Below are 20,326 nucleotides of genomic sequence, written 5' to 3'. Positions count from 1 at the left end.
CACTATTGAGAGATATTGGCCCAGGCGGTGGGGGCTGGTTTCAGCTTCACGCCATGCAATATGTCACCTCCTCTGATCAGCAGCGACCCTGAGCTTGACTCAGGCCATGGCTCCTCATTGAGGCTGTGCAGCTGGATTGCGGCTTTCGGTGCATCTCGCTTTGCTTTGCCTTTTAAAACACCAGGCTCCCTGCAGTGCCCATTGCAGCCAATGGGCATCTTTTCTGTGGCTTGGGATCCAACCCCTAGGGCTAGTAACAGGTCCTGATTGCCAGCCCCAGGGGAGTGAAGGCCCAGGACTGCCCTCTGTAGATGGGCTTTACCCTGACATGCTGGGGTGCCTGACATGGAAGCTGCCAACTGGGGTGCCAGCTGCAGTGGGATTCATTGGCAATCCGGGCAGCTGTTCCCCAGGCTCTGCTAGTGGGATGGGATTAGCCCTGGTCACTACCAACTAGGGCTTGATTGGAAGGGGTGACCTGCCCCATTTCCTTCCCAGCCCTCTAGAGGGTCACTCTCCTCTCTCAATCTCTACCCCCACTACAGTCGCTGTCCGCCTGCCTCTTTCCGTCTGTCCAACAGCAGCGTTCAGAGGAGCAGGAATCCTCGTGATGGTGCAACGCTGGAGAGAGCCGTGCGATGCCCCTGGGTGCAGCAGATGGGTCGAACAGTGACACCCTGGAACACAAAATGGTGACAAGGCCAGAAACAGACAAAGAACCAACCATGGGGCACTGGGAATGGGCCTCCTGGGCTCCCCCACGTCACCAGTGCTGTGGGATCTCGCCCAGGCTCCCTGCCCTCTTGATTCCCTGCGACAGGGGTGAGTCTTACCCTGACTCACCGGCTCACCTCTAAAACAGCAGCCAGAGGAGCACAGGCTGCTCCTGAGCTCCCGGATAGGCCTCTTGGCAGCAAACCAGCGTGCCCAGGCAAATTGGGCAGGAACCTATCGATCCAGACTGGGGAACGGGCTTCTTGGAGCCTGGGGGCAAGAGACGAGGGGAAGAAAGATTGGCAGATGGGACTAAACTAAGAACCCCAGATCTGGCCACCCCGGGTCTTTGGGGCTGCCAGCTCTGGGGATGCTGATTACGAGGAGTGCAGGGGGAGGTGGTTTGCAGTAGGGGTGACATGGGGGGCAGTGCAGCAGCAGGCAGGTGCAGTGAGGGGTATATGGGCGTAATCAATTGCAGACAGCTCACACTGCAGATGGCTGACACCAGCCCTGAGTGACCCTGCAGGGGGTGGGGCCCCAGGGCTGGGTGGCGGACACTGATCCCACCCCCAGGATGCTCATGTGGGCAGGTGAGCCAGTGGGTGGTGCAGTCCGAAGCCTTCCTGGAAGCGGCAAGTGACGCTGATTGCAGGCAGGTACGGTGACCAGATGTCTCGATTTTATAGGGACAGTCCCGATATTTGGGGCTTTTTCTTATATAGGCTTCTATTACCCCCCACCCCCTGTCCAGATTTTTCTCACTTGCTATCTGGTCACCCTACAGGCAGGTAAGCAGAGCTGCTGGGTGTCATTCTATAGGTGCCTGTGCAGACAGGGAAGCCCACTGCTGATTCAGGAATCCCACTGCTGATTACTGTGTCTTGCCAATTAGCTGGAAGGCAAACAAACCCCAATGAAGGTGGGCCCATGGCCCCCACAATGCTGGTGGGTGATGCTCGTTCTAGTTCTGCCAACAGCAGCCTGCTAGAAAGGGGTCCTTGGTAGATTTAAGAGTCTTTTGCTAAAGTGTTCCCCTCTGCTGTTCGGGAGGAGGGGCGGCATCTCTGCGGGCGAGAAATCGAGGGGTGCAAAATTCTGGGGTTACTATGGTCAGAGCAGTGGGCTGGGAGTCAGGACTCCTGGGTTCTACTCTGAGCTCCTGGAGGGGAGAGGGGTCTACTGGTTAGAGCAGGGCGGAGGCTGCAAGTTGGGATTCCTGTTTTTTATTCCTAGCTCTGGGAGGGGAGAGTGACCATGAATGAACCCCTTCCACCTTGGGACAGTAACTCACTTTGGAAGAGCTGTCAAACCTTGTTCTTTAAGGCTTAATCTGGTCTGTAACTACAAGACCCCAGGCTGAGTCCTAAGGTGGGGGGCAGGTTATCTCACATCTGTCTCCTGCAGCATTTCTTGCACCTTCCTCTACTGAGCCCAGTACTGGCCCCCTCCCCGTGGCAGGCAGGAGGGTGGACTAGAAAGACCTCGGGTCTGATCCAGTCTGGCAAAGCTGATAGTAGGACGTGGGAGCTTTGTGTAACTATTAACCCTTCCCATGCTCCTGCAGGGTAGGTGCCTGCATGCCCGTCTCTCAGCTCTCCAGGGCAATCACTGGAGCAGACCGCAGCTCTTGTGCCAAGCAGGTGGCATGTGGCGTTCCTGTTCCTCTGTCTGCACCGTGGTGGCATTATCTAGGCTTGCCTTGGCAGGATTTATTTGCAGGGAGGATTCTGGTGACACCCAGGGGGATTGTTCCCCTAGAAATGGCTAGCTCAGAGGAGAGGTCTGTGGGAACCAAGCAGAGAGTGTGGGTGACTGGTCAGAACAGGGGAGCTAGGCAACAGAACTCCTCCTGGGTCCTCTTACTGGCGCTGGGAGAAGAGCGTAGTCTAATAGTTAGAGCACTGAGGCTGGGAGTTCAGACTCTTGGGTTCTGTCATTGGATCAGGGGAGGCATGCTGTCTAATGGTTAGAACAGTGAGGCTGGGAGTCAGGATTCCTGGAATCTATTCCCAGCTCTGCGACTGACTCACTAAGCCAGTTTGGGCAGGTCATTTTCCCGTGCCTCAGTTTCCCCATCTGTACAATGTCTGATAGCCCTGCCCTCCATCACCAGGAGTTATGATAATATAGTATTTGTCTCTAAGAGCTGAGTCAGCTCTATCATCCCTCATTTTTCAGACAGGGAAACTGAGGCCAAAAGAGTGGAAGCAGCTTGCTTGGGGACAGACAGCAAGTTAGCCGCAGAACCCAAAACAAGCCTCAGAGCACTCGATTTTCAGCCCAATGTGCTATGGACTACGCTGCCTCTTCTAGGGTTTGCTTTGAGATCCTCCGGGCCAAAGCCTATTAAAACCAATGGGAGTCTGTGACCTGGGCAGAGGGAGAGGGTGTGTGCACCCTCTGCTGGAACAGGTGCAGACTGCCAGCTCTAGATTTAAATACCTGCTTGACATGAGGCCTTGGCAATGCAGAGAGCAGGTGAAGCAGAGGATGAGATGGGAGAGCAGGGGCTGCCAAGGAGCAGGCTCTTGCACCGACAACATAGGCGAGATCTGGTGCTACATGAGCAGAGGGGGTGGGAAGCAGAGGATTTTACAAGCCCAGGGCCTGCTCCTGCCCGTGTCCCTTGTAGCTAGTGGAAATACTCCCCCTGATTTTAACCGAATCGACCTGCCTAGGATACCTGGTGCTATCGCGGGCCGGCCCTGGAGGGTGAGAGTGAAAGGAATCAAAGGAGAAGGAGCCAGGACCTAGGAAGAGGGCGACTGAGGGGGAGAGGGCAGGGTAGCAAGCAGGAACCGTGACTGCCCTGCGAGCAGCACCAGCCATGCCAGGCTCACAAAGCTCTAAGAAGATACAGGAGCAGAGGAGGGGAGGAAGCAGCAGCAACCATGGGAGAGAGGGTCACAGGCAGTGCCCTGCGCTCCCACCTCAGCCCACCAGAGGGAGCCAGAGCTCCCCGAGCCTGCACTGCATCCTGGGAGTTGGAGTCTCCATCGCCTGAGACAGCCGGGACTGGGCTCGGCGCTGAGCGGTGCACGCCGGGAGATGTAGTTCCGCGATGCCCGGGGCTGGGGCGGGGAACTACAGCCCCCGGGAGGCGGTGCGGCCGGCGCGTGCGCAGTGGAGCCGGCGGCGCTGTGCCGCGGGGTTGGCGGCCTAGCGTGGCCGGGGCATGTGGCGGTTGATGCGGGCGGCGCTGCTGGGCCCGGAGGCGGCCTGGCTGTGGGGCCCAGGTAATGGCGGGGCCAGACAGAGGGGGGAGGCTGAGCCCCGCGCCCATCCCCCCACAACGGACAGGGAGACGGGGGGAGGCTGAGCCCCGCGCCCCTCCCCCCCAACGGGTACAGAGTCCGGGGGGGGCTGAGTCCCCGCCCCCTTCCCCCCCCAATGGGCACGGAGCCGGGGGGGGCTGAGCCCCCGCGCCCCTCCCCCCCCAATGGACACCGAGCCGGGGGGGGCTGAGCCCCGCGCCCCTCCCCCCCAACGGGTACAGAGTTCGGGGGGGGCTGAGCCCCGCGCCCCTCCCCCCCAACGGGTACAGAGTTCGGGGGGGGCTGAGCCCCGCGCCCCTCCCCCCCAACGGGTACAGAGTTCGGGGGGGGCTGAGCCCCGCGCCCCTCCCCCCCAACGGGTACAGAGTTCGGGGGGGGCTGAGCCCCGCGCCCCTCCCCCCCAACGGGTACAGAGTTCGGGGGGGGCTGAGCCCCGCGCCCCTCCCCCCCAACGGGTACAGAGTTCGGGGGGGGCTGAGCCCCGCGCCCCTCCCCCCCAACGGGTACAGAGTTCGGGGGGAGCTGAGTCCCCGCCCCCTTCCCCCCCCAATGGGCACGGAGCCGGGGGGGGGTTGAGCCCCCGCGCCCCTCCCCTCCAGGGACACAGAGTCGGGGGGGGCTGAGCCTCCTGGCCCCCTGCCTCCCACCAGCGTGGTGAAGGTTTGTTCCCAAATCCCAGGTATAGAAGAAACGGGGGCTATGGAGCCCCTGACCCTTTCCTTGTGGCCCCTGCACAGCCCCGGGGGGGTCACTGAGCGCCCCCCCCCTTATCCTATCCCCTCTTTGATAGCCATGCTGGGGAGGTGGGGGGTGATGGGGCACGAGCTGCTCCTCTGGTTGGGCAGTTTTCAGTCTCCTCTGCACAGTCCCCATAATGGGGAAGGGGCTCCTCTTCCTCCGAAGCAGCAGGGGCCTTTGGGGAGCAGCCCGGGAGGCTGGTTCTCCACTCGGCTGCTCTGCCTTGGTTGCTGCACCCCCGGTCCTGTCCCTGTGCTGCTGGGGCGTCTCGATGCCCAGTGGGACACTGCATGGACCAGGGGTAACTCCATGTGTGTGTGTTTCTGCACTGTGCTTCCATCCAGCCATGGTCGGGGTGTGCAGGGAATCACCGAAATGCCAGGCGGGAGGGGACCCCAGAGGTCATCTCATGAGCAGAGCAGTGACTCCATTCATCTCGTCCACCCTGGGGTCAGGACCTTGCGCTCATTGTCCCTTTTTGCTGCAGGACGATGGACCGTAGTGAGAAATTACTCCTCAGCCAGCGCAAAGGAGGAGGCCAGGAGAAGAGCCACCTGTGGGAGGGCTGAGCTGCTGGAGGGTAAGTTGGAAGGGGGAGAACCAAAGGCATCTGTCCCATAAGAGCCCTCCCGGAACAGTCTGGGTTTCCTGGTCAGTGGGGTTTATGTGCAGACCCATAGCTTGGGGGAAAATGCCCCTGTGGCAGTGGGAAGGATCCGTTAGCCAACTCCGCCGCCTGGCTGGCCCATACATTGATGTCAGGTTTGAGGTGTGCTGCGCTGCAGGGGTTCTCAGCCTCTTCCCTTCTCTGACCCCAAGTTACAGGGTGGGGGTTGGAGAGAGAACCTCCCCTGCTCCAGGCATCCTGACCTGGCATGAGGGGTTGCAGTACTGCTCGGGCTTGGCCTAGGCCTGCAGGACAGGAGCTGCTGCCGCAGCATGAGTGCGAGGAGGACTTGCTCTCCAACCCTCCAGGCTGCAGTGCTGGGCTGGGATTTTGTGCTTGCCTAAGTCAGGGCTCAGCGATGGGTTCATCTGGTTCTGGATGTGGCAACCTTCCAGCCACCCCGTGGTAAGGCAGGACCCACTGCTGGGAAACACTGTTCTCGGGGGTCCAGGCCAACTGCCTTTGCCACGCTAGGACACCTTGGCCAAGTCACTTTCCTTCAGTGGGAGCTGGGGATCACACTCGCCTCCCCGAGGCTGGGGAGAGGTAACTCACTCTTGTCAAAGAAGAGTGTCAAGCTGAGAATCTGGGGCGTGTAGGGAGCGACGAGAGGCTTGACTGGGGCGGGAAAGGGGACCTGGATGGAGACTGTCTACAGTGACCGCGAATAGCTTTAATTCCCTGTTTTCTCTGTGGCATCTTTTCTCTGGCAGTGCTGGAGGCTCGCGTCAAGCAGCTCCAGGCTGATAACGTCTCAGAGGTGACAGTCGACCGAGTGGACGTTGCCCCACTGCGGAAGAGCAGCTTCCGGTGCCCTGCGCCAAGCCCGGCAGGGAAGGAGCCTGCTGCAAAAGTCAGGGAGGGGGGCGTCTCCTCTTCCGAGGCCCCGTCCCAGCCCAGCCGCTGGGTTGAAAAGCTGAAAAAGGAGAAATGTATCAAGCATAAGAGACAGTTGAAGCTGGAGCAGAAATTCTCTGCGGCTGCCTCACCCCCTGGTGCAGAACGAGCTAGTCCGCCAGTCTTGGAGCCAGGCAAGGCTGCTGGAGCCAAAGAGAGCCAAGGCCAGGCCAAAGCCGGTCCCCCAAAGGGAGGGACAAATCTAAAGGTATTCGTCAAATCCAAGACCTTCCGTGAAAGCCCCAGGGCTGCGGTGGCTCCTGTCCAGGGCTCTCCCGAGCCAGGCTCCCCTGCTAGCCCCTGTGCTGCGCAGAGATGTGAATGCAACAGACTGGAGGAGTTGCCCGAGATGGGGGAGCTAGAGGGGCCAATGGCGCAGTGGGAACCGAGACTGCGGCTGGAAGACAAGGAAGGTAACAAGTACGGGAGCATCCAGCTCATCATCATGTCCTACCTGGAGAGCTGCCTCTTCCTCCGCCAGCCCGAGAGGGCCCAGCAGTGCCTCATGTTCTACCACCGCTCCCATGCCAGGAGGAAGCTGCTGGGCATCAAGATGTATGACATCCTCATGCACGGCTGGGCTAAAAAGGTACCTTATCCCAGTAACCCACGCCGGTGTGATGGGGGCGCTCATCCTCCAGCGGCCGCATCACATACAGATGTTTGTGTCAGCAGCTGGCTTTGAGCTGATGGTCAAGCTGAAGTCGCGTGCTTTTAGATCTGGAGTTTTGAGGTTCGATCCCTGCAGGGAGCCCAGCCCAGGCACGACTGCATCTCTTTTCGCCACGCACCCTTGAGCCAGACCAAAGTGTCTGTTTTGAACGGGGGATAGCGTGTTTCTGAGAGTGGAGTTTTCTGAATTTGATCATATTTATTCATTACTGAAATGGTGGAATCAGGGGAGATTGATTTAAATCGTTGAGTTTAATCAGCTTTTCCATTTGTACTTCAGTTGTTTTCTAAAGAAAGGTGCATTCTCATTGCTTGATATAGCCATTGAAACACGCTAATTGACATCTAAATAGAGTCTTGACACTAGATTTGGTACATCTTTTTCCTGCCTAGGCGGGTACGCTAAAACGTTTAGCTAATCAGTTATATCACGTAATATTTTCAGATTCCTATTAATTAATTGTATGTTTTTAGTGAGTTAGAAAAGTGATGCATTGCTTATTTACTAGCTAATCAACTTTTTGCTCATGATTTGTGTCAAGCTGTGTTAGGATAGTAACTGAAATTTAATTAAACACACAAAACAGCATATCAAATTTATTTTCGTTAAACAAAACAAACCCTTAATACAGGACATGATTTATTGTGCCATATTTTTAAAGCTTGACCAAAAAAGTTAGTTGTTTGTCCCCCTACTTCTTTCTTTATATAGAAAGCAGCTTTCACTCAAAATTGTTGAAAATATGCTAAATCCATGAGCTTCTATTTTCTATTTAAATATTTCAAGAGATTGATAAGTTCAGGCCTTAACATATTTTGTGTTAAATTGAGAATTAATTTTAAACAGGTTTATTTTTAAAAATAAAACATATAATTTACACAGCAAAGTCAAAAAAATTCAGTTTAAATTGGACAAAAATAGATTTTTTTTTGTTAGCCTAGGGAGTAATTAACTCAAGCGGGAGTTTAGCAGTGATGGGAAGGAGCGGCTTGCCAGCCATGGGGACTGGGTCCTTGGCGCTGGTGTACACAGACGTACATACATCTCAGCTCTGACTGGACTGGAACGGGTGAGAGGAGAACCCAGGCTCCAATACCCATTCAGTCTGGCACCACTGGGGCCCAGAATGGGGCCAGTTGGGATGGTGGTTTGGGGTTGCTAAATTGTAATGCCCACTGGGAACTAGTCTGAGACCCACAACACTCAGCTCATGCGGGACCCCTCGGAGCCATTCGATGGTGGGACCATTCAGTGTCTGGGTTCAGAACGAAGCAGGTTTAATCTGGAAGAGAAATGGAGGGACTTGGAGCTTGAATTGATCCCTCTCCCTCCTCCTCTCAGGGCTCCTTGAACCAGATTGGCCGGCTCTTCTTCATGCTGGAGGAAGCTGGCCTGAAGCCCAATCTCAGCTGCTTCGCGGCCGCGCTGGAGTGCATGGGCCGTGCTGGAGCCCCCGCCGTGGTCATCAAAAGGTAACTGTCCAGGCATGCCCGGCGTGCTATGTAAATAACTACACTGCCTCTCCCTTTTCCACTGCTTCCCTCTGGGAGCTCTCTAACGGCTCGGGAGCTGCGTGGGATCAGCGCGGGAGACCTGCCTTCTCTGGAAATGCAGATTTGGGGGTTGTAGTGAGCTGCGCTGTGGGTTTGGTTCCCATTGAACCTGTGGGCATGGGCGGGCTGGGGCAGTGCTTTCCTGCCGGGCAGGCTGGGGCATGTCCTCCCAACCTGCCGCAGGGCATGTGGAGCTCCGTATCTCACAGTGGTTCGCAGAACGGAAAGCAGACAGTGGTGACAGTGTGACAGGACATTGTGCGGGTGCTCAGAAGGGGAGCCAAGAGGAGCAGGTACACAAATCTCAAGCCCTCGTATTGGGCCGTGTTAGGAACAGTCTCTCTGGAGCTGCTGGGGGACAGGAGGTTGGAAAGCCTCTGCAAACAGCTGGATCTCCTGCCCTCCATGCATTCCTTACTGGGCAGCTCCTTAGACTCCGCTCACTCAGAGCCTCTGCGTCTGAGATGAGCTGCTGTCCTGCTGGGTCTGTCTAGGTGCCATTTCTCTAGTTAAAATCTCTTGTTAGCCATGCCTGGACAGGTGAGGGTGACCCTGCCATCTCCCCCAGTTGCTGTTCCACCATCTGTCAGTGGGATTTGTGCACTTGTTCTCCTGGTTGCTATGGATCGGTGCCAGAAGCTGCTGTTAGCCCTAGGGTATCAGTCCTAGGGATGACGGGCGTGGCTTAAAAAGGATTTGTGGTTGAAAACTAGTGTGTGGGAAGCACTGGATATGAGTCAAGGCAGCATGAAAGACTTCTTAAAAATAATAAATAGTGTTTGTTTACTAAAAGAGCCTCAATCCAGATGAACTTCTGTGGCCCGATATCTGTCACCTGCCTTGAAATGGGACCATTGATAGTTTCCTTGCAGTTCTGTTTGCATGCTTCTTGGGACTCAGTGACTTTATGGCAGTCTGTATGTTCTTGGCTGGCTTGCATGTTGCAGACACCTCTGGTTAACTTGTCCCGAGTCACCTGTTCAGAGCTCTGTTGGGTTGATTTCTTGCCTGCACAAATCTATAAAAACTTTTGCACATCTCTTTGGCTCTGAGCATGTCTCCCCCGCCATAAAGATTCAGAATGGACCATCCTGTATTCAGAGACTGTGTGGTTTAATGAGTAGAGTTTAATGGACTGGAGACTTGGATTCTATTCCCAGCTCTGCCACTGAGCTGCTGGGTGGCCTTGGGCAAATCACTTCCCTGTTCATCTAACACCTTTTGTGTATCTTGTCCAGGGCCAGCTCCAGGCACCAGCAAAGGAAGCAGGTGCCTGGGGCAGCCAATGGAAAGGGGTGGCAATGCATCCGTTGTCGGGTCAGGAGGTCCGGGGCGGCATCACTTTGGCAGCAGGTCAATCAGGCTGCTCCGGATCAGCAGCACTTCGGCGGCAGCTTGATTGGGCTTTCCCACCCCCTGCTGCTTGGGGCGGCAAAAAAGCTGGAGCTGGTCCTGATCTTGTATATTTAGATTGTAAGCGCTTTGGGGCAGGGACTGTGTCTGACTCTGGCCCCAGCCAAGATCAGGGCCCTAAGTGGTACTGTAATATAGGTAGTAATCAGATATTTCCAGTGCACCTTTTGTGGGTCACTCGCTTTAGTGGGGTGTTTACTGGCCAGCTTTGGAGAAAAGAGGTCATGGTGACTTACGCTGCTGTAAAATTTTCCATCATGAAGTCTCCCGAAGTATCTACAGTCTTTACATACAGCACTGCTGAAATGCAGTCACTTCTGGGGAGGAGTGCAGCAGCCAGGTGCACAGCACGCTGCACTAGGAGGAGTTTTGTCCACGGATGTTGATATAAAATGCGCTGGGATATTTCCTGCTCTTACAGGACAAGGCAGGACCTCGGTTTTCCAGGTGATCGGTTTCACTCACAGTCAGAGTTGAGTTTAGGATGGGGAACATGCTGCAGTTCTCCCAGCAGCACCATTCATCATTCATTCACTGTTCATCAGCCTCTGCAATGAGCTCTCCTCTCCTCGCTCATTTCTACAAGGTCAACCGCCTGCAATCTCGGTCACTTGCTCTGTAATGCTTGGGGGGCCACCAGATGGCGCTCTGAGTAGGCAGCTTTGTCTGCACTCTGCCTTGCTGATGTCCCAGAGATCTTGGTGGCTTTAAATAGCAGCCCGCAGACTCCCAGGATTGTAGCTGCTATGAGCAGCAGTGACTGATTAACCTTGGGAGCCGAAAGACTCCATGTATGGGAGAGATTTTGATGCCGAGGATCAGGATGGCTGCAGAAGACTCCCAGGTCATGACATCACGGGAATGGAGATGGGCCTAACCCAAATCACTGGGTTCGCCTCCTTACATCTGTGCAGCAACTGGCTTTTAGTTAGCAACAGCCTGGCCTGAGTTATGCCCACAGCACCCCCAGGCTCTTGTCCAGACAGCTCGGTGGTAAACCCACAGTCCTGCCTGCTCTCCATGAGCATCGACGGTCCCACGGTGCTTCTGAAAGAATAGCATCCAGTGTGCTGATTGTCTGCTGCTTTCCACCCCAGAGCAGGCTGCCTTTCAACACCCTCTGTGCAAGCTCTCGCCTCTGCCCTTCTAACAGGCATCAGAGAAGTCAGGCATAACAGTGTGGGTGCTGAGCAACATGGATATACAAATCGCTTCCCTTTGTCCCTCCCCTTTGATCTCGTGACTCCATTGCAAGCCAACCTCATGGGTTTGGAATAGGCTGAAATTCCCTGGCTCTCAGTCATGCTGACAGCTGTCCTGCCGCCATCCTTCAGTCACATGCTCTCTGCCCTCTACCAGATGCCACCCATCTGCAGCATGGCTGGGAGCAAGCTCTGACAAGTGTGATAAGAGGCACGTGTTGGAAGCAGGCTCCAACAGAACAGTGGGATTCGGCTGCTTTGCTGCTAGAGTAGGAGGAGGATACTCTAAGGGAGAAAGGGACATATTCAGAAAATGGTTCTCTGCCCTTGGACCATTAACATCGTTTTCCAGCCTCTGCTAATGCGGAATGACAGGTGGATGCATGTGTTTGGAGGTGCTGAGACCCAGAGATGTCGGGGCTTCAGGGCTCTCTCCTCCCAAGCCTGCAGTTGGCCCTGTAACCCCATTAGCTCAAGCTGCGACTTCATTGCATCTCTCCAGCTAATCAGGGTTAGGGCTTGGTTGGGAGACCCTGCAAGAAAAATCCAGAACGCTGCAGGAAGTAGTGCCAGGTCACTAGGAGACGCGCTGCCCATTGAACCAGAATGGAGCCAGTGGCACCTGGCTTTGCAGCTGGTGAGATCTCCTGTCAGATGGGACGTAAAACTGAGGACCTGACTGCTCGTGTGATCTTGAATGGTTGGAGCCGGTGTGTTAGCCCCAGTCGATTTCCAGCATGGGTACATGAGCTCTGACTGGCTTCAGATCCACTGTCCACCTCTTGTGCCAGGCTGTTGTATGCCATTAAACAACGACATGCCCCAACACAGCAGCTGGATTTCAGTAATTGATGATGTCTCTTCTATACCTCCATGGGGCTGAATCCTGGGCCAGTGGGATTGTAGGTGCGGGGCACCTCTCAAGGTTTGACCCATCATAGGTTTCCAAGGTGCCTTGTGAGCAGTGCCGGGTAAACCGACACGGCAGAGCTGGAATGTGCTTGGGAAGGGCAGTGGGTCCTGCTGCAGGGACGAGGCCCCACGCAGGGGAATCAGGCCTTCGTATTTCCAGGCAGCGGCTGGCCAGGCCCGAGGCGCAGCCGTAGGAGCTAGGTCTCTGCTCAGCTCTGTACGAAGGGAAAATGAAAGTTAAGCCAGGCCCCTTATGGAGGTGGATGCGGAGCAGGGAAGGTAACGGATGGAACATGAGGCAGGTGACTTGTGGTGACGTTCTGGTAAATGGCACTTCAGTACCAGTGCCTCCTACATTCCCCGCTGCTGGCCTGCATGAAGCACGTGGGCAGAGAGGGCTCTGTGCTCTCCAGAGGGACTGGATCTTGCTGGCCGGTGCCTCTGCTGATATGAGAGTTGCTGGTTTTAACCATCCCGGGTGGCTGAGGGGTCCCTCTTTTGCTGGCAGCTCCTGCCCCGCGCTCCCTCCAGCCTGCATCGCTAGTTGTGCTACCTTTCCCCTGTTACAGCATGGCTACAGAGAGACGGATTCCCGGCTGATGTACGTGGGCAAGTTCCAGGCAAGTCTGTCGGCCCAGTCCCTGGCTGTGTGAGTCGGCAGCTCTGTTGAAGTCAATGGCCCTGTGCCCCTGTAGGCCAGCTGAGGCTCCAGCCCGCAAAGCATACGGCTCCCCTGCAGAAAAACCCTGCAGCTGCATGTCCCAGAGCTGGGCTCACCTGGCTCAGGCTGCTGGGCTCCCAATAGCAGTGTAGACATTCCCACCCAGGCTCTGAAACCCAGCGACAGGGGTGGGTCTCGGAACCTGGGCTCCAGCCTGAGCCTCAGCATCTCCACCACTATTTTTAGCCCCTTGATGCAGGCCGGATCCATTGACCAGGGCTCTGAACCTCGCTGCTGCGGGGATTTGGTACGCTGTAGACGTACCCAGAGTGCACGGGTGGATGTTTGCATGAATTCAGTCACATGTGCAATTCCGCATGCTCCCAAGCAGAGGCCAGGAAAGTGCCCTGAGCGCTTTCTCCTTTTCCCCTTGCTTTGCCATCTGGGTAACTTCCCCTTGGATTGGCGTTGTCTTTATTCCTGACAGGGGTGCGGGCTGATTTCCTGCCTGTCAAATGCTCTGCCCATCTATCTAATCCACTGGTTCTCAGCCTTATCCACTCTGAGACCTGTCTCTCATCCAACTGGCATCTAGCCAGAACCACTCCCCCCAACCCACCCATTTAGCTGCATGGGTAAGACCAGGGGGTCATGATCCCCCCCCACCCCCCCAGTGCCTGGTCCTGACCCCTACCTCTCCTAGGCTGAGAACGCCTGGGCCAGTCTTCCCTGGGTTGCACAGTAGAAACTAGTTCCTTTCAAACCCTCTTTGGCTCCCGCTCCCTCTGTTAACTGAAGGCATTTTGCAGGCCCCATTTGAAAGGCTCCCCATTTACAATGCCGGTGCTGCGTGGGGGGACCTGGCGCTGGCCAGCCAAGCTGAGGCCCTGCCCCAAAGAGCCTGTGGCTGGAGCATTGCAGCACAGATCATTGGGACAGGGTGTCTGTGGTGTGAGACTTCCTGGTTCACTTGGGATTTCGGAGATGTTTGGAAAGGGTGGAGGGGTGCATGGGATGGAGCCATCTGTACGGGGTGGCATGAGAGAAGTGCAAGAGATTGCTGTGTCAGCAAAGCCGCCCCCTCTCCTGGCCAGGGCAGTGCGTCAAGCCCATTCTATGTAGCTCCCCTCAAGATCCTGTCGGCTCCTGCCCTGGGTCTGTAGGCCTGGGCAGCACAGCAGCTGGAAGCCTGGTAGCAAGTGACAGAGGTTCCAGCTCCAGTGCCCTGTCTCGATAGGTGTCTGCATTTCACAATGACCAGCGTCTCCAGCTGAGCGTGACTCCTGGTGCGCTGGCTGACACCTGACTGTGGTTGGGAGGAGGAGAGGCTAAAGCAGACCTGGCCCAGAGGGACCCTTCCATCAGGGCTCCCCAAGGTGGGGCTTGCTCTGATCCACACGGTTCCTTTCTTCTCCCCTCTGGCATGCATCTTACTTAGTCTCTGGTTCCCTGTTTGTACCATCCCTTGTCCTGTGCCTAAACGTTTCTCGTCTTCCTGGGTAGATATTCCCTCCCTCTCCTCCATCCCCCCTGCTGATCAATGCCTGTCTCCCCAGGTGTGTGCAGCAGCTGGAAGAGGATGGTTTCAACCTAGACGAGCTCTTCAAAGACGCCGTTTACGAGGAGGACGAGCGGGAGATGGTGCTGAAGGCCATCAGGATAATCAAGCCGAACTTTCAGCCACTGTCTCGGCCCCACTCGGAAATCTGCACTTCTCCTTTGCTCCGGGATTTCTACTCCAAGGTAAAGGGGGGCTGCTGGACGCGTGTGCCCGGGGATCCTGCAGGGCTAATGACATCTGCCCTTTTGGGATAGGCTCTTTGGGGCACGGAGCCCTTATTATCAGGGTGATTGTCACAGAACTGGTTTCACAGACCACGAGCCCCTTGAGTGAACCAGCCGTATGAATAGCACGGAGCAAGAATACATGAATCCTTCCAGGATCCCCAAGAGGCAGAGCCAGCTTTATAGATGGGGAGAAAGGAGCTGGGAGAATAAGTGACTTGGCCAAGGCCAGAGAGGGAGACCTGTGTCAGAGCTGGGATGAGAACTCTCAGGTTCCTGGCTCCTAATCCTGTGATCAGTCCCATCCGGCCATGTTAAGAGCTGAGGTTCGGTCCCTCCGGCATGCCTGCTAGCTGGCGGTTAGGTTCCCAAGGTGCCTCACTTGAGATCCATGGAAAATGGGGCCTTATGTCTCGGGAGGTGGGGAATCCACTGCCAGAAACAGCTGGGAGTAGTGCTCATGTCAGGTGTGTAGGGTGCTACCTTGTTGCTGGAAATAAAGCTGACAAAGGCACGGAAGCAGCATAATTTGACGTACGACTGCAGCCTCCGTGTAGCTGTCAATCAATCGCAGTGTTTTTCTACAGCATCTTGTGTAGTTCAGCCAACTGCATGCAAAGGGGAAAGGCTGCGTGGGGCCAGCCCCGGAAACTCCCTCGTTCTGTTTACGAGGTTGGGATTCTTAATTAACAGGAGCTGCTAGCGATGACCCTCATCTCACTGTCATCCCTGCCGAGGAGGCGGCCTGGGTTTCAGCTGTGTGGGTGCTAGCCAGGAACCCGGATTCAATGCCTTGCTCTGCCACAAGTCACTAGGGGTCTTTCTGCTTCAGGTCTGTAAATAAGGGAACTATTTACACCTGGGAGTGTCCAGCCACTGAGTGACAGAAGCACCCGAACGCCATGTACCTGAATCCCAGCGCTCACCACCTCTGTGTCCCTGCAGGAAGAGCCAGTCTCCTACCCCAAGCTGGACTTCTCGGTGTGCGAGCTGCAGGAACGCTTCCGGCAGCAGCTGGAGATGGAAGCTTCCAACACCGTAACCATCAGCTCCGTGGAGTCGGCCAAGCCCCTGACGGAGCAAACCGTCAAAGCGGTAAAGCCTGGCGCTCAGTGGAGTTAACGCCGGCCTCCTCTGAGAGCGAGGGCTGTAAATGGAGTTTGGGCGGCTCTGCCAGAGGCGATGAGCTGCATGTGGGAATTGGTGGTGGTGTTATGCAGGAGGTCAGACTAGATGATCAGCATGAGCCTTGTGGCTGGAGATCACTGGCTATCCAGCGAAGTGCGGCCGGGGGGTTACAGCAATATTGGAAAGTCAGTAAATACCCACAATTTGAAGCTAAAGAGCATCATTCAAAACAAGCAGGGGACTAGATTCCCCCGGGTGTAACCCCCTGCTCCACTGGGTTGGGCTTGTTAGTGACTCGCTCTGGATTATCTATGGGTGTTCCGTGTACTAACTGATGTCCTTGAACAGAGGTCGGCAACCTTTCAGAAGTGCTGTGCCAAGTCTTCATTTATTCACTCTGATTTAAGGTTTTGCGTACTGGTAATACGTTTTAACGTTTTTGTTTTCTTTCTATAAGTCTATAACATAGAACTAAACTATTGTTGTATGTAAAGTAAATAAGATTTTAAAATGTTTAAGAAGCTTTTTTTAAAATTAAATTAAAATGCAGAGCCCCCCAGACTGGTGGCCAGAACCCAGGCAGCGTGAGTGCCACTGAAAATCAGCTCATGTGCCGCCTTCAGCACACGTGCCTTAGGTTGCCTACCCCTGTCCTAGGGGTAGGGAGTAGAAGCCGTTCTGTGCTCTGTGTAAACAGAACGCCCTGCTGAGAGAATGTGGAGATTGAAGGCTGGAGGATCCCTTTGCTTGGGGAGTGCCCCCTGCTGGTGCTTTTGGGGACGTGCTTCCTCAACTCACGGACTCTATGGAGCAGCTGGTGGTTGCATTGGAGGGCAAGAGAATGAAAGAAAACATAGCCAGGGGCAGGCAGTGAAATAGAGGAGGCGGCAGCGGAGTTCTGGCCCTGATACTTGGAAAGGGGGAGAGCCTGGTGTGGGTCTAGGGAATGGGGAAGCCCACCTGCGACCTCCTGTGCCCTTGGTTAGCCCACACCTGCCTCTGTGCTTGCACCATGTGATTGCCAAGCGGCTGACTGCCTTGTTTGCCTGTGTGCAGCGGGAGGTGTTGACCGCGCTGCGCTCTGAGTGGCGGAAGTCCCTCCTCCAGACCCTGCAGGAGTCTAAGATCCACATGGCGAACAGGCGGTCCTGGCAGATGAGCCTCTATCCCTATCTGTGCTTGCTGGAGGACAAGGAGTACGTGGACATCATGCTTCAGGTAGGATGCTTTCCCCGGCCCCGTTAGGCTGCCGTGCAGGAATGGAAGAGTCTCGATGCCACCAAGTACCCCCTTGGCCGATGAATTGGGCTTGCAGCTATGCCACGGGGCACTGTCATGGGGGGATTTGCATCTGGGCCCGCAGAACCAGAACTTGTGCCGTGAGCCTGGACTGGGCCTTAGATCAGGGCCACGTTTGCTCCATGTGCTGAGTAGCAAGCCCACGATCTAGCCCAGCTGTTGCTGCATCCTGCTGGCTTTTGTCTGTGTCTCACTCTCCCTTCGCTGCCGGGAGCCTGGGTGGTGCCTTTTACGCCCTGATTGATTTGCCCTTCTCCGCTAAGACCCTCGCTGCCTCCCCCTTTTCAGAGCCTCTCCAGCCTCCCTCCCCAAGGAGAATCCCTGCTGGTTTTAGCTAAAGAGCTCGGCACCAAGATCTACAACAAGTACGCCGTCCGGAAGAAATCACGCAGCCGCCTGATGGAGAAGATCCAGAAGATCTATGACGAGTATGTCCAGCTGCTGGCGAAGGACGCCCAGGTAGGCCTATCTTGGCTCCCTGCCCCAAGGATGCGGGGCCCCCAAGGTAGTGGGCCGTGATGGCTGGGTGTGATAGAGACAAGGGCAAATGTAGCTTCCAAGGCCGACCTGGGGCCTTGTCTCAGGCTCTCCAGGTGATCTGCCCAAGTAAGCGAGTGAGCAGCCCCAACACCTAAGATGTTTGGGTTTTTCCAGAGGCTTTGGGATTTGCTGTCAGACTAATGCTTCCCACTGCAGGACTCTCAAGAGCTGAGAGCTGGAGTCGTTGTCATCCTAGGACTTGGCAGGCTGGAGGACATCTCCCAGAGACTGGGTGTCTGGAGGGCAGACTCTGCTCTGCAAACATCCAGGGCTTGTATCCTGGGAGTTCCTCTCGGGAACTGCAGGTTCTAGAGAAGAGGTCGCAAGAGCTAAGGAAACCACTAGCTTGTCTGGCGTGCCTGGCGGTCTCTTCCCTCCGGGGTGTGGCTCTGGGAATGAACTCCACTGGCAGAGCTGGAAGGGTCACTTGGGCACCACTTGCCCAAGCTAGATCTGGCTCTGACTCAGGAGCGACCCTAGGTTTGTCCAGCATAAGCACTGCTGGTGAAGTTGGCTCTCAGAGCTGTGTGTATGTGCGGAAGGAGCAGGGCTGGAAATGCGAGGGTCGTTGCAGGTCAGGCTGGAGGGGGTTGGCAGAAGCTGCTTGCAGGAAGCCGGCGCCTTTCCTGCCTGCACTGACCATGCCTGTGTCTCTCTGCTCCTCGGCTGTCGCTCCTGTTAACATTTACACACAGTGTGCGGCTGCCCTGCAGGCGTGGCGGGGGAGGAATGCTCCTCAGCATTGCTCCCACCCGCGCTGTGAATCCTTGGCTGCCCCTCTCCAGAAGGCCCCCAGCCCCTGGGGGCGGCATGGAGGGTTATCTAACCCAGATTCCAGACAGTTCAGTCAGCCCTAATTAATCTCTCAGGAGAAATAATTGCTGCTCATGCTGGGCTGTTTTCCTCCTGCCTCCTCAGCTGGATAGTTACCTGCCGCGGGAGTACTGGGAGAAGCTGGAGGCCAGCTCGGGGTCCTCCCTGCTCAGCAAGGACTGCATCTGGCCTCATATTGTGATGGTGCAGCTGGGCGCTCACATGGTGGAGCTCCTCGTGCAGGTGATCAAGGTGCAGAGTAACATCCTGAACCCCAGCTTGGAGGCGAAACTCATCCCCGTCCTGTATCACGTCTACTCCTTCCGCAGCAGTCGACAGGTAAGGGCCCCAGGACAGGGAGAGGTCTGTAACCAGGCAGCTGAACCCTCCATCAGAACAAACCTGCTAGATCATCAGGTCCAGCCTTCTGCCAGCACCAGGTATGGTCTCCCATCCTGCTACGGAGGCATTGCTATGAAACTGAACATAAGAATGGCCGTATGGGGTCAGACCAATGGTCCTTCTAGCCCAGTATCCAATGCCAGGTGCTTCAAAGGTAATGAACAGGGAATCATCAAGTGATCCATCACCTGTCAGCCATTCCTGGCAAACAGAGGTTAGGGACACTCAGAGCAGGGTGTTACATCCGTGCCCATCGTTGCTAATACCTGTTGGACTTCTCCATGAACTTATCTCGTTCTTTTTTGTACCCTGTTATGGTCTTGGCCTTCACAACATCCTCTGGCAAAGAGTTCCACAGGTTGACTGTGTTGTGTGAAGAAATACTCCCTTTTGTTTGTTTTAAACCTGCTGCCTATTCATTTCATTGGGTGACTCCTGCTTCTTGTGGTATCTGAAGGAGTAAATAACTTGTCCTTATTCACTTTCTCCGCATCAGTCAAGATTTTATAGACCTCTGTCATATCCCCACCAGTTGTTTCTTTTCCAAGCTGAAAAGTCCCAGTCTTTTTAATCTCTTCTCATACGGAAGCTGTTCCGTACCCCTAATCATTTTTGTTGCTCTTCTCTGTATCTTTTCCAGTTCCAATATATCGTTTTTGAAATCTGCACACAGTATTCAAGATGTGAGCGTACCATGGATTTATATAGCGGCAACACGATATTTTCTGTCTTGTTCTCTATCCCTTTCCTAATGATTCCTAACATTCTGTTAGTGTTTTTGACTATCACTGCTCACTGAGCAGATGTTTTCAGAGAACTATCCACAATGACTCCTAGATCTCTTTCTTGAGTGGTAACAGCTAATTTAGACACTATCATTTTGTAGGTGTAGTTGAGATTGTTTTCCAATGTAAATTACTTGGCATTTATCAACATTGAATTTTATCTGTCATTTTGTTACCCAGTCACCCAGTTTTGTGAGATCCTTCTGTAACTCTTCACAATCTGCTTTGGATTTTATTATCTTGAGTAATTTTGCCACCTCACTGTTCGTTCCTTTTTCCAGATCTTTTAGGAATATGTTGAACAGCACTGGTCCCAGTAGAGACCCCTGGGGGACACCACTATTTACCTCCCTCCATTCTGAAAACTGACCATTTATTCCTACCGTTTGTTTCCCATCTTTTAACCAGTTACTGATCCATCAGAGGACCTTCTCTCTTATCCCATGACTGCTTACTTTCTGAAAGTCTCTTAAATACACTATATCCACTGGATCATGCTTGTCCACCTATTTGTTAACCTCAAATAATTCTAATAGATTGGTGAGGCATGATTTTCCTTTACAAAAAACATGTTGACTCTTCCCCAACAAATCATGTTAATTTATTTATCTGTTCTTTACTATAGTTTCAACCAATTTCCCTGAAGTCAGGCTTAGCGGCCTGTAAGTGCCAGGATCCCCTCTGGAGCCTTTTCAAAAAATTGGCGTCACATTAGCTCTGCTCCAGTCAATGGGTACAGAAGCTGATTTAAATGATAGGTTTCATACAGCAGTTAGTAGTTCTGCATTTTCATATTTGAGTTCCTTCAGAACTCTCGGGTGAATCCCATCTGGTCCAGGTGATTTATTACTCTTTAATTTATCAGT

At 54.7% G+C, this 20,326-nt stretch overlaps 2 protein-coding genes across 2 annotated transcripts in view; both read left to right on the top strand.

The window, feature by feature from the left end:
* Positions 1-20,326, top strand: part of RNF126 (ring finger protein 126) — a 395,779-nt gene that overhangs the window by 34,593 nt on the left and 340,860 nt on the right. The gene's annotated exons all lie outside the window — the stretch shown is intronic.
* Positions 3,834-20,326, top strand: part of POLRMT (RNA polymerase mitochondrial) — a 33,263-nt gene continuing 16,770 nt past the window's right edge. Inside the window, exons 1-9 of the mRNA XM_032783081.2 lie at positions 3,834-3,953; positions 5,218-5,310; positions 6,111-6,883; positions 8,309-8,439; positions 14,265-14,451; positions 15,439-15,588; positions 16,678-16,839; positions 17,209-17,379; positions 18,379-18,612. Of these exons, the coding sequence (XP_032638972.1) occupies positions 3,893-3,953; positions 5,218-5,310; positions 6,111-6,883; positions 8,309-8,439; positions 14,265-14,451; positions 15,439-15,588; positions 16,678-16,839; positions 17,209-17,379; positions 18,379-18,612 (1,962 nt within the window). The 5' untranslated portion in view covers positions 3,834-3,892. The remainder of the gene's footprint in view (positions 3,954-5,217; positions 5,311-6,110; positions 6,884-8,308; positions 8,440-14,264; positions 14,452-15,438; positions 15,589-16,677; positions 16,840-17,208; positions 17,380-18,378; positions 18,613-20,326) is intronic.

The sequence above is a fragment of the Chelonoidis abingdonii genome, chromosome 11, assembly GCF_003597395.2.
Source record: "Chelonoidis abingdonii isolate Lonesome George chromosome 11, CheloAbing_2.0, whole genome shotgun sequence".
NCBI classification, from domain to species: Eukaryota; Metazoa; Chordata; order Testudines; family Testudinidae; genus Chelonoidis; species Chelonoidis abingdonii.
The sequence above is the reverse complement of the archived record's forward strand: the minus strand, read 5'-3'. Positions and strand labels throughout refer to the sequence as shown.